Here is a 13,979-nt window from a genome sequence, read left to right on the forward strand (position 1 = left end):
CTACTCGGCACAGATGAAAAAGAATTAAGCAGAAAGGGAGGGAATGAGGAGTTTACTATTGGGTCATAGTTTCAATTTGGGAAGGTGCAAAAGTTCTGGAGATGGACAGTAGTAATAGTTGTACTTAATGCCACTAACCTATACGCTTAAAAATCATTAAAATGGAAATTTTTGTTATATATATTTTACCACAACTAAAAAAAGAAATTAGGCAAAGATATTTGATATCCCACCTCGCTATACTATTGAATAAATTATTTCTTAAAATAGTAGTAATAATAATAGTTACAACAATAGTAACAACGGACACCTCTCAGAGAACTCAGGATATGATGAGAGGCTAGGTGGCAACCAACGGTTGCTTACTGTCCCCTCAATCCCAGGATCAGATTGCCTCAGTGATTCTCAGTCTTCTTTTCCAAACCTTACCGTAGGGGACGCACTGGCATGCCGAGCAGCAAGAACAAGACAGGATGCATTCTGTAAAGAAAACACAAAACCTTATGCAACAGTTATTCCTCCTTCCTATGTATTAACAAGAAGGAGTTATAGTGACTCATCCTCTCTCTCTGTGTCTCCATCTTAGCCTCTAAGGACAGTCTGACATAAATTTAAAAAATTAAAAAAAAAAAAAAAAGTTGTAAAAGGCCCTGCACAGCTTTGAAAGAGTTCCTAGTCTGGAGGCAGTAGCAGATTTAACTCTGCTTCTTGCATCCATAGCTTTAATAGCATTCCCTGGGGAGAGGCTCTTTCCCATTATCTGGGTTTCAGGGCTTGGCTTGGTTAGGCACAGAAAAGGTCAGAGAGGCAGTTGTTGAGTACCCAGGCCATCCCAATCTAGCTGTCAATAGTTCTGAGTGGCCCTGAGAAAAGCAAATGAGGAAACTGATCAACTACTTAATCCTGCTGGTAAGATCTGTCCAGCACCTAGTCTTTTGGAAGCACTTCAACCTCTCCAGTCTAGGAGAGCCCACAGGCAGAAGGAGCCTTTCACCACACTACTTCAAAGGTTCCTGGAAAAAGCACACAGAAGACAGAATATCTACAATGTAACAACAGACTACTCAACAACAGCATTGGGAAACTAGAAAACTGGAAAATTCCCTTCTAAATGTTGAGAGAAAATAATTATTAAGCTAGAGTTTTATATCTAGGTGAGAAAAAAAATCTTAAAAAAGGGGGTGAAATAAAGACATTTCAGATAAACAAAAGCTGAGTTTATCACCTAAATACCTGTACTAAAGGAATTTTTAAAGATATACTTTAGAACCATATAGACAGGTCTGAGATTCAAGACTATCCCTCACTACAAAGGTAAATAGTATAGCTGGCCTGTTTTCATTGTTTAGAGATATTTTTTTTCTCCCCAAAAGAAAAACTACTTTCTATAACATTGCTGAGTTGCAACATAAAGTTCAATGCTGCCTTCGAAAAAAGAAAACCAATTACACTACTAAGTACCTATGAAGTTTGACAAGATTAGTTTTTCTGCACATTATTTTGAAGATAAAACAAGATACGTAAGCCTCATTTCCCTCATCTATAAAACTGGTGTTAAATACTCACCATACAATCTCACATAATTACAATGATATTACAAAGAAAGCACTTTCCAAACTAAAAAGATTACATGTACACATAAACTAATCCAGGAGCAAGATCACACCTTTCCTCCTTTTGCCAAAAGGCCAGATACACTTTTAACTATTGCATTGCTGATTGTGCTAAAAATCATTTTAAGCAACCGTACTGTACAAATTCCAAAACACTACATGCCTAAGTGAGAGTTCACTAGGACTGGAGCTCTGTTTTTAGAATTTAGTACCCTTCTTTCTGTTGGGGCATAAGGGAGGACTGAAAAGGGAAGAGATCCTTCAGTAAAGGTTATTTTCAAAAGAATCAACTCATTAAAAAAGAAAAAAAATCAATCCAAGGGGCGCCTGGGTGGCGCAGTTGGTTAAGCGTCCGACTTCAGCCAGGTCACGATCTCGCGGTCCGTGAGTTCGAGCCCCGCGTCAGGCTCTGGGCTGATGGCTCGGAGCCTGGAGCCTGTTTCCGAGTCTGTGTCTCCCTCTCTCTCTGCCCTTCCCCCGTTCATGCTCTGTCTCTCTCTGTCCCAAAAATAAATAAAAACATTGAAGAAAAAAAAAATTAAAAAAAAAAAAAAGAAAAAAAAAAAAGAAAAAAAATCAATCCAAAGCTAAATTCAGACTACAAGGTAAGCTATGTTCCTAAAACAAAGGGGGAGTGGGGCACCTGGGTGGCTTAGTCGGTTAAGCGTCTGACTTCAGCTCAGGTCATGATCTCACGGTTCCTGAGTTCGAGCCCCGCATTGGGCTCTGTGCCTACAGTTTGGAGCCTGGAGCTTGCTTCGAATTCTGTATCTCCCTCTCTCTCTGCCCCTCCTCCACTCACACTCTGTCTCTCTCTCAAAAATAAACATTAAATAAGTAAAACAGAGGGGGACTGCTCAGCTTGTTAAACAGGACTGTCCTTAACTCCTTTCATTAACTTCCTAAAGAGTCTCCTCTGGCTCACTGTGGACCATTTGGGCAAGAAGTAGGCAGCACAAACAGGCCTTTAGCCTCTTCATCCAACATAGGACAAATGGGAACTTGACCTAGCACCTAAGAAATGCTTTTACTTTTTCTTAGTAGTCACCAAAAAGTGAACAAAGGAAAACACGTGAATAAGTTCTATTCCATGCTCCATGGTCCCACAGAATCCCTGTTAAAGAAGTTCTGGGCTACCTCCCAGACACTACATCAGCCCTGTAGCAGACCTTTTAATTGCGGTTGGTTGGTTGTTGTTGTGGTTTCATTTGGTTTCTTTAATATAGTTTTTTAATTTTTTTTTTTTTCAACGTTTATTTATTTTTGGGACAGAGAGAGACAGAGCATGAACGGGGGAGGGGCAGAGAGAGAGGGAGACACAGAATCAGAAACAGGCTCCAGGCTCTGAGCCATCAGCCCAGAGCCTGACGCGGGGCTCGAACTCCTGGACCGCAAGATCGTGATCTGGCTGAAGTCGGACGCTTAACCGACTGCGCCACCCAGGCGCCCCTCGTTTGGTTTCTAAAAAGGTTACAGGGGAATGTATCATCTGAGAGAAGAAAGAAGTTGAAATGTCTCCATAATGGTAATTTTTCCACTTTCAAACCATCTTTAAGTTTCTATATGGCAGGCTCAGTCAGAAGAGCATGCGACTCTTATCTCGGGGTTGGGAGTTTGAGCCCCACGCTGGGTGTAGAGATTACTTAAAAATAAAATCTTTGGGACACCTGAATGGCTCTTTCAGTTGAGTGTCCAACTCCTGATTTCAGCTGAAGTCATGATCCCAGGTTGGTGGGATCGAGTCCCACATTGGGCTCTGTGCTGGGTGTGGAACTTGCTTAAGATTCTCTCTCTCCTTCCCTCTCTGTCCCTCTCCCCCATTCTATCTCTCAAACTAAAAATAAACAAACAAGCTTCTTTCTATCCAAGCTCTACAAAGAGTGAGTGTCCAGATCTTAAGATGAAAATGGAATTCCCCCAGGTTGGAGGCCTTTCTTCTAGGAACATGAACATAAAACAAAACAGCCTTTTCCCCCTTGTGAGTGGGAACTGCTTCAATCAATGAGCTGCCCTCTTCTTTTACTTTAAGATAAAACAAACAAAAAACAACAAAAAAGAGGAAATCACAAAGAAAAGGATGGAAGATCACCTAAAAAGGCTGTGAGAATGCAACATCATTTAAAAGACTCAGCTGGGGGGCGCCTGGGTGGCTCAGCATCCAACTTCGGCTCAGGTCATGATCTCACGGTCCGTGAGTTCGAGCCCCACATCGGGCTCTGTGCTGACCGCTCAGAGCCTGGAGCCTGTTTCAGATTCTGTGTCTCCCTCTCTCTCTGCCCCTCCCCTGTTCATGCTCTGTCTCTCTCTGTCTCAAAAATAAATAAACGTAAAAAAAAAAAAAAAAAAAAAGACTCAGCTGGGTCATCACTGCTGCTTTGCTAGTCATTTTGCAGATCTATTTATATGAATGCTACTTTAAAAGCATGCATAGGAAAAGAAACTTATAACTATCATTCCACTTTCAACATCATCAAAGTCTTAATTTCCTTTGTGGTGAGTGTCTTTGCCATTTAATGTGAGGAGTCTCAGGAGTAACTTAGAGGGCTGATTTTAACTGTCCCTAATCTCTATCAGCAACACTTGGCCAGATCTCTGATTTGCAAAGCAACATTAGTATATGGATAGCTTGGCTATGTAGTTATGGAATAAAGGTAGTATACTCTGTTTCTACTGCCCTTCTCTGCCACTTATTAGCTGTGTGACCCTAGCCAAGTCATTTAACCTTTCTGTGCCTCAGTTTCCTTATCAGTAAAATGGGAACAATAATAGTACCTATCTCAAAGGATTGCTGTGGGGATTAATTAAGTTAACATTTATAAAGCACTTGAAACCACTTCTGGCCTATGGCAAGTGCCTTGCATTTGTTATATAAATAAGTACATAAAATTAAACATTTTGGCCATTTTCTCATGCCCTTCAGCATCAGGATGAGTCATATTTTTAGCTAACCCCGCAGCTTAAAGAAAACTAAAGAAATCAGAAGGATTTTAAAGGCAGCAATTCAGTGCTATAACCACTCAAAAAGCTAGATAGGAAAAATTCAAATTAGAACAATTTTACCTAATGATGCAGAAAACAGAGCACATGATTTGGAATTAGGAAAGAAAATTTGGGTTCTAGCCCCACCTACATTACTAAATTAACAGACATCCAAAGCAAAACAACTAACTATAGTTGATCCTTGAACAACACAGGACTTAGGGATACAGATCCCCCATGCAGTTGAAAACCTGGGTATAGCTTTCGGCTTCCGTAAGACTATACTACTAACAGCCTACTGTTGATTGGAACCCTTACTGATAACATAGTCTATTAATACCTATTTTGTATGTTATATATTTTACCTACTGTATTCTTACAAAAAAGCTAAAGAAAATGTTACTACAAAATCATAAGGAAGAGATAACACATTTGCAGTACTGCACTGTAAAAATTCACATATAAATGGACCAGCACAGTTCAAACTGTGTTGCTAAAGGCTCAGCCGTATTGTTTCCCTTTCCTTCTCCACATTTAGGATAACACTCAAGCTACTTAGCTCAAAGTCTGAGTTAAGGCTCTAAGAAGGACATATACAAAGGTACTCAAAAGCCTTGCTATTTAAAATATGACTGCCTACGGGCACCTGGATAGCTCAGTAGGTTAGGCATCCGAAAATTGGTTTCAGCTCAAATCATGATCTCACAGTTCATGAGTTCAAATCCCTGCACTGGGCATCAAGCTGTCAGCACAGGATTCTCTCTCTCTCCCTCTCTCTCTGCCCTTCCCCTGCTTGTGCATGTGCACTCTCTCTCAAAATAAATAAACGTTAAAATTTTTTTTTTAAATAAAACATGACTGCCTAGCCAGCAGCACTAGCATTACTTAGAGCTTGTGAGAAACACAGACTCTTGGGCCTCACTTCAGACCTACTGCATCCAAATCTGATTCATATGAACAATAAAGTCTGAGATGTATACATAGCCTAAAGTGTTAAGCAAGGGAGCAAAAGGGTAGAATGTAGACTCTGGGATGTACAGTTATTACAATCAAGTTTTATTTTATTTTATTTAAAAAAAAATTTTTTTTAACATTTATTTATTTTTGAGACAGAGACAGAGCATGAACGGGGGAGGGGCAGAGAGAGAGGGAGACACAGAATCCAAAGCAGGCTCCAGGCTCTGAGCCATCAGCCCAGAGCCCGACGCGGGGCTCGAACTCATGGACCGCGAGATTGTGACTTGAGCTGAAGTCGGACGCTTAACCGACTGAGCCACCCAGGCGCCCCTACAATCAAGTTTTAAATCCAGGTTCTGTTATTATCATGCTGTGTTACCTTGGCTATATGGCCTAACTTTCCTAAGTCACAGTTTTCATATCTCTAAATTGGCAATAATAGAGCCAATTTCAAGGTAGAGGAGTAGACTGTACAAAATAATCCGCATGAAAGCATCCAGAACAGTGCTTTCTGCATAAGTGAGTTCAATAAACATGTGTTTCTTAGAAATGTGTTGGCCTATTACCTAACACCTCAAGTGTCACTACTCTCTCCCAGAGTTGGATTCCAGGAAAGAGGCAGTCAGGCCTGAGGAAGGGGTGAATGGATAATTCCCTCTACCTGTAGAATAGGAAATAAAGCCCTAATTTCCTTTTTAAGAACCTTACAAACCTACTGATGAAGAGGGGAGGAGTCTCAAGAAGTTGAAACAAATTTAACTACCCAGCTGAAAAAATGACTAGAAAGGAGATGCTGGAGGACTGTCACACCCAAGGCTACACACCTCATTTCATCTACCACCTAGCTGCCAAAGAGACCAGCTCAATAGCTCTGTATAGTACATGCAGGCTATACTCACTGATGGGACAGGTTACAAACCTCTGAGTCATCCCTGAACTTTCACCTACCAGCTCCTCCCCTAATTCCGGAGGTGTGGCAACTAGGCTTTCGACTTCTGGTAGCATGCCACGTGTAGAGTCACCCTACTGGAACAGCTGTCAGGTGAATCAGGGAGTCACCTCATTCAATAGGTCAGCTCCTTCATGGGGAGAGAGAGAGTGAGCTGTTTTCAAAGACAAGGGCCTGGCTTAGATGTCTGACAGCCATGTTTCTCTACAGGGTGGGGTGGGGTGGGGGTATTACAATCACTAAGAGGTTTTTTTCAAACCTCAAAACACTGCCATCTCTTGCAAGAACTCTTCTAGAGAGTTTGCTACTATTGATGGAAGTGAGCTGTGACTCTCAAATGTACTAGAACAGAAAAATATAACTAAAAGAACCTCTAGCTTAAAGGGCCAAGGGAGGAAAAGGACTACTAGTACATGCAAGAAATTCTGCCAAAGACTTGCCTACCATACTTAGGGTATTTCTGGAATAAGGTATGCGCAAAATCGCCAAAAAATCATCAGAAACTCCTGTATCCTCCCTCAAATTCTCAGAACAACAGAATCCTATTTTTTGTTTTTTGTAAGATTTTATTTTCAAGCAATCTCTACATCCAATGTGGGGCTTGAACTCACAACCTCAAGATCAAGAGTCACATGCTCCAGGAGCATCTGGGTGGCTCAGTTGGTTAAGTCACTGACTCTTGATTTTGGGTCAGGTCATGATCTCATGGTTAATGAGATTGAGCCCCACATGGGGTTCTGTGCTGACACCACAAAGTCTGCTTGGGATTCTCTCTCTCCCCCACTTCTCTCTCACAAAAATAAATAAATATTATAAAAAAAATAGAGCTGCACACTCCACTGACTGAAGCCAGCCAGTGCCCTCAGAATCCTATTTGAATAAGCACTTAATAAATTGGTTATTTCCCTCTTACTCACTCCTCTTAGCCTGTTATCATCATTGGTCCACACCTAGGACCTTTATTCCACAGGAGAAAAGCCAAATTTTCTTTGATCCTCCATCCTAGACACATTTAGAACATGTCTTACAACATATGCAAGAGCTCCAGCATTACAAGCTTGAGAGAGATGCTCTTGATTTTAATGGAGCCCTTGTCCTTCATCAGAAAAAAGATCAGAGCTTGGGGTGCCTGGGTGGCTCAGTCAGTTGAGCGACCAACTTCGGCTCAGGTCATGATCTCACAGTTTGTGAGTTTGAGCCCTGCATCGGGCTCTGTGCTGACAGCTCGGAGCCTAGAGCCTGCTTGGGATTCTGTGTCTCCCTCTCTCTCTGCCCCTCCCCCACTCATGCTCTGTCTCTCTCTGTCTCAGAAATAAATAAACATTAAAAAAAAAAAAAAAAAAAAGATCAGAGCTTGCCAAGCCAGCAGAACGGGCTTAGCTGATGAAGCAAACATAATGCACTAATAACTGGTAGGAAAAATCTTGTGCTGCAAAGGCTTGCAATGCAGAAGGAACAACTTGCATTAAGGGAGAAAGAACACACATAGGACAAAGGCTCCTCTCTCCCCAGAACCAGGTCAGAGAACTAAAGCCATTTAACATCTGTGTTTCACAATGGTGATATTGGAAGTCGGCCTGCACTACTTGGTCAGGCCACTTAATAGTGTGAGCACAGTAATATTCAGATTTCATACTTTGACCTCCATACTCATAGGAGTTCCTTAATAATTCTACCTAATTGTCATTTTCTAACAGAGTCTTCCCTAAAGATTCACTCCAAGGAAGACCACGAAGGACAGGAATTCAACCTCAGAAAAGAATCAAGAGCCCTAATTTTGCTTTCAGTAGAAATCCTAACTGTTCTTTAACAAATATTTTCTAAACACCTACTTATTCTAAATACACTAAGTATATGCTAGTGAATAAAGTATATAGATAGGATCTGCCCTCCTCCTACTTTCTTGGGAACTAGAAACTGCTCTCACTTCCAATAGGAGTTCTTTTGTAGTTTCAGCACCTAACACTTTGGTCCAGAAATTTACAAGATACTTCTGAAAGCATTTGAAAAAAAAGCCTAGAAAGACAAATCTAGAGAAAGTAGCCTAAACGGACTATTGCCTAGAATAGTTATTTTTGAAGTCAAAATTTTGAAGTCATATTTTTTAAAAATGTTTAATTTTTTTTTTAATGTTTATTTATTTTTGAGACAGAGAGAGACAGAGCATGAACGGGGGAGGGTCAGAGAGAGAGGGAGACACAGAATCTGAAACAGGCTCCAGGCTCTGAGCTGTCAGCACAGAGCCTGACACAAGGCTCGAACTCATGGACTGCGAGATCACGACCTGAGCCCAAGTCGGACACTTAATCGACTGAGCCACCCAGGCACCCCAAAATGTTTATTTATTTTTAAGAGGGGGGCGGAATGAGAATGAGCGGGGGGAGGGGCAGAGAGAGAGGGGAACAGAGGATCTGAAATGAGCTCAGTGCTGACAGCAGGGAGCCTGATGCGGGGCTCAAACCCATGAACCCTGAGATCATGACCTGAGCTGAAGTCAGACTCAACTGACTGAGCCACCCAGGTGCCCTTGAAATTAATTTCCAAAATAATCACTAATTCCAAAAAAATAAAAAAGCCCAAATACACAAAGTTTCATATATACATTCAATAAAGTTGCAAACAAGAGAGACCTGTACGTGGCTTTACTGGCCCACCAGGTCAGTCAACAGAAGTGCTTGAAAAAATACAAGTTTCCAGATCCCATCCTACCTTTGCTGAATCAGAATCTGAAGACAGGATTAATGAATGTGCAATATGAACAAGCAACCCAGGTGATAATGCCCACTGTGAACTTACAGAGCTTTTAAAATGGTAACATGTAAAAAGAAATACAGGAACCTAGGGGTGCCTAGCTGACTCATTTGGAGGAGCATGTGACTCCTGATTTCAGGGTCATGACTTTGAGCCCCACATTGGGTGCAGAAATCATTTAAATAAATAAACCTTAAAAAAAAAAAAAAACACAGGGACCTAAAGAATTTGGGCAACTGAGGGAAAAACTGAAAGAGTCATATGTTAAGAAAGCTCTATCGCTAAGGCTGCCACACTACTGTTTTAAATTTCACATCCTACTATATCACATAAAGCACTGAACTAGGTCAAAAATAATTACTATGTAGCTCTAGAGATCCACCACATCTGGCTTCCTACCTTCTGCCCATCTGAACTAGGAATGCCAGCCTTCTCTTCTAATGATTTACTTCAGCAATGCTCACCTCACTGCTTCTCCATATCCACGCACTCATCCATTACTAATCTAAAGGCCACTAGGAAGAACAAATGCAGTCATCCCACCATTAGCACACGATGAGGCTTTTTACTCTCCATTTTTCATCTTTAGCCCATCTAGTAAGCATCAAGGAACTGCCATCACACTTTGGGTAGTCTGAGATTTGGGCACTTGCCTTTAAAAGTTCTAGGCTATAGGAGTGCCTGGGTGGCTCCATCAGTTAAGCGGCCAACTCTTGGTTTTGGCTCAGGTCATGATCTCATGGTTCATGAGATCGAGCCTCACATTGGGCTCTATGCTGACAGTGCAGAGCCTGCTTGGGAGTCTCTTCCTCTCTCCCTCGGGGCCCTCTCCTCTGCTCATTCTCTTTCTCTCTCTCTCTCTTACACACACACATACACTCCCCTGCTCTTTCTCTTTCTCTCTCTCACACACACACACATTTTTTTAAAAAGTTCTAGGCTATAAGGGGCATCTGGTTGGCTCAGTTGGAAGAGCATGCAACTCTTGATCTTGGGGTCGTGAGTTCAAGCCCCATGTTGGGTGTAGAGATTACTTAAACTTAAAAAAATGTTTTTTAAAAACTAAAGTTCAGGGCTGTAAGCCTAACTACCATTTCACAGAAAAAAACTTTATCTAGTTTTGTTGAACCCAATTTCAGACTAGGATTTATACTGGAGATGTTCAGTAGTATAGATCTACTGTAAAGGAATCATGGGTTTCAATTTAAGTGTCTTGAAAAGGTCTAGAAATCATATAAAAACACTTTTGGCTTGATTTTCTCAAAGTTATCGAACACCCTAGCCTGGAGGAGCAATTCTCGACGGTACAAGATGTAACTGGGGTTTGTTGGGGTGCTTGGGTTGCTCGGTGGGTTAAGTGTCTGACTTCAGCTCAGGTCATGATCTCTTGGTTCGTCAGTTCGAGCCCTGCATCAAGCTCTCTGCTGTCAGTGGAAAGCCTGCTTCAGATCCTGTCTCCCACTTTCTGCCCCTCCTCCACTCATACTGGCTAATTCTCAAAAATGAATAAACATTAAAAAAAAAAAAAAAAGTAGGGTTTGTTAAGTAACCCTAGGTTACTTGGTGTTAAAAGAGTCCAGAGATGAATTAGTGGCCATACTCTAATTTCCAGCCCAAATCCAGGCCTGGGTCACTTCTGAAAAGATAGTACCACAAAGAGAAGGCACCCAGAGCTAATACTAAGGCCACTGCTTACTATGAATTCATTTGGATAAATAAGTCAAAGAATCTCAAGGTTCTGAATTAGTCTATCTCTCCAACTCAGGTGTTCATTAAATTACCTGAAAGTGAGTATGGTAGAACAGTACAATGACTGGCATTTATGTCACCTAGCATAGTTAAAAAAATCTCTTCTCAGGGGCACCTGGGTGGCTCAGTAGGTTAAAAGTCTGACTCTTGGGGTGCCTCGCCTGGGTGGCTCAGTTGGTTAAGTGGCTGACTTCAGCTCAGGTCATGATTTCGTGGTTTGTGAGTTCGAGCCCTGCAGTTGAGCCTGCTTTGGATTCTGTGTCTCCTCTCTCTGTCCCTGTCCTGCTCACACTCTGTCTCTCTCTCTCAAAAATAAATAAACATTAAAAAAAATAATAAAATAAAAGTTCGACTCTTGATTTCAGCTCAGGTCATAATCTCGAGATTTGTGAGATCGGGCCCTGCACCAGGCTCCAGGCTGGGCTTAGAGCCTGCTTGGGATTCTGTCCCTCCCTCTCCCTCTGCCCTTCCCTAGCTTGTGCATGCTCTTGAATGCGCACGTGCTCTAAACAAAAAAAACAAAAAAACAAAAAAAACAAAAAAAAAACAAACCAACAACAACACCTCTTCTCAGAAAAGTGGAACTACATCTGACCTTGAGAATCAAAGTAGTAGGGGTCAGTTTTTCTCAAATCAGAAAGTATTTATTTTTGCCCTTTAAAGCCTACCTTAATAGCAAAAGTAAAACTGAGTTCCAGTTAACTTGCAGGCTAAGCTGGAAAACTCAGGCAGGTGCTAGCAATGCTGACAAAATGAAAGGCTTCTTGGTATCCTGGTCATTCTGCTTAGATCTCAGGAAATTTCCACTCCTGTGTTTTTTGAGCTTTGCTAATTTTAAGAGTCAAGAGCCTTCAAATGGCTTCCAATTTACAGGTTTCTGGGATCCTCAGGTTCATCCCTAACAGGAAAGTAAACAAAACAATAATGATTCTACAATTATATAGCACTGTCATCCCAAAAGCGTTCTGAGCTTCCCTAGAGGCTTAAAGGACAAAATAAATTCAAAAGGTAAATTCTAAAGGTTTTTCAAATTCGTTTAAGGGTTAGATTAACTGGTCTGGGTTAGCAACTCTGAAATGAGCTAATTATAGTGTCGTGTCCCCTATTCTGCCAAAACACTATCTAGAACTTGCTTCATTTCCCAAGAGACTTCCTTACCCTGTTCCCTGGCAGCAGAAGAAGCAACAGTCAAGTAAGACAAGTATCTCCCAAATGATCAGCCTCCACCTTGCTGCTGGGTACCTGGAAGAACCCCAGTGTAAATTCTACAGGCTTCACCTTATCTGTCAACCATGCAAGATAACACACAGCAAGTCAAAACCATTCTAAGACTTTCCTTTCCTTCAGGTGCTGGCAGGTTTAATCTGCAGAAGAGAAAGTATAAGTTCTTTGCAGAAGTCAAGGTCACTTGTGGGACTGTCCCTACTTGGATTAGAAGACTGGGACTACCCCCCCTCAACACAGCAGTTTCTCTACTTAAAGGGCTAAGCTACCCAGAGACAAAAGTACTGGCAATTTGAAGTTGAAAGTACCAAGCAATAATATTCATATAATACAAAGGCAACAAAATTCGAGTAAATTAGGGCCTCAAAGAATGAGAGGAATCTCTCTCCTGGGTAGAGTAGACTTAAGAGCAATGGCTAAACCTGAGTGAGAGAGTAGTAAGATTGGTCATGTGACTTCAGCAGTACTATCTCCTGCCCAGTTATCTTCACTTACTGGCCTGCAGTTTGGAGGAACAATCTTTCTGGTTCTTTCTCCAATCACATATGATAATCATGCAGAAGGTTTTACAGAAGAGCTCCACCCCATCCAAGCTCCTCCTATATGAAGAGTAAGTGCAAGAGTCCCAAGGACAAAAAGGACCTGAGTTCCACTCCACCAGAGGAACTGCTAAAGCTTGGTCATTAAAAGCTTCAAAATTTGGGTTGGAGAAATAAAAAAGGCAGTTTGGGAACTGACAAGGCCTTCCCTACAAAGCAGAAGCTGAAATCAGCCACCGCTCCAGCTCTGGTCCAGGGACAGTGGGCACATCTCTTCATCCCTGCCACTTCTACCCCCTCACCCCCTCCTCCAAACAGGCCCTTTCCCTAACTCCAATAGAACACAACACCTATGTTCTCCACTGGCAGCTCCTTTGCCCAGAGCTCTTCCACGCTAGACATGCAGGGTGACAGCAGAGGCCGGGCTCTCCACCCGCCCAAGACCGCATGCCGGGGGCGGGCAGCTCTCTCTTCACCCGGAGGGGCAGAAGGCCAACGTAGCACATGGCCCTGAGTGCTCCACAGAAGGCTGGCGGCCAGCCAGGCGCAGGGCCCCTTTAAGGAGCGCTGGGGTGCGTATGGGTAGGGGAGGGAGACCCTGGCGCTGAAGGGCCTGCAGTCGTCTGAGCCCCACCCTTGGGCCGCGCGCTCCCTCCCTTAGTTGCTCACCTTGGCTCCGAAGAGCCGGGCGGCCGCAGTGAGTAAAGCCATGACGGGCGAACTCGGGGATCTGGTGGGGAGGGAAGGAGGGGACAGAGCTGCGGCAGGAACGGGAGCCGCCGCCGCTGCAGCAAAGGCCGCGCCGACGGGTGGACAAGGTTGAAAGGAGGTGGCTGAGGGAAAGGGTAGACAAACCGGCGGCGGCGCCCAGCCCGGGGTCCTCAGCGAGGCCCCGCCTACTGCCCGAACCCGCTCCCGCCCCTCTCAGGGGACTCGCCTCCGGATCGGCCATTGGTCCGGCGTGTGTGTGGGCGGGACCTGAGCCATAGACAGCAGTTGTTGCGGGCAGGATTGGACCGCCTGGGTTAGGCTAATTAAGGATGGGCGCGGGGGAGGGGGGGCGGGGGGCGTGTAGGTGACTAAGTATGTGCCTGATAACTCAGTTAACTTCCTTCTTAGGCTTCCCTCTTGCCCTTAAAACATTTGGGGTTAGTTCTCAAGTTAATATGAGAGAAAAAGTCCCAAGAACTCCGACCTTGGAAGGTCCTCGGAAGCCAG

General features: G+C 43.1%; 1 protein-coding gene across 2 annotated transcripts in view; it reads right to left on the reverse strand.

Annotated features, from left to right (window-relative positions):
* CS (citrate synthase) overlaps window positions 1-13,979 on the reverse strand; it is a 31,918-nt gene that overhangs the window by 14,194 nt on the left and 3,745 nt on the right. Inside the window, exons 1-2 of one of the 2 annotated variants that reach the window (XM_003988888.5) lie at window positions 13,431-13,650; window positions 430-480 (exon numbers count right to left, since the gene is read on the reverse strand). In XM_003988888.5, coding sequence (XP_003988937.1) covers window positions 430-480; window positions 13,431-13,472 — 93 coding nt within the window. In that variant the 5' untranslated portion in view covers window positions 13,473-13,650. Of the gene's footprint in view, window positions 1-429; window positions 481-13,430; window positions 13,651-13,979 lie in introns of those variants that run through there. The other variant, XM_019835081.3, reaches the window with a different exon arrangement.

This window comes from Felis catus, chromosome B4 (genome assembly GCF_018350175.1).
Source record: "Felis catus isolate Fca126 chromosome B4, F.catus_Fca126_mat1.0, whole genome shotgun sequence".
NCBI classification, from domain to species: Eukaryota; Metazoa; Chordata; class Mammalia; order Carnivora; family Felidae; genus Felis; species Felis catus.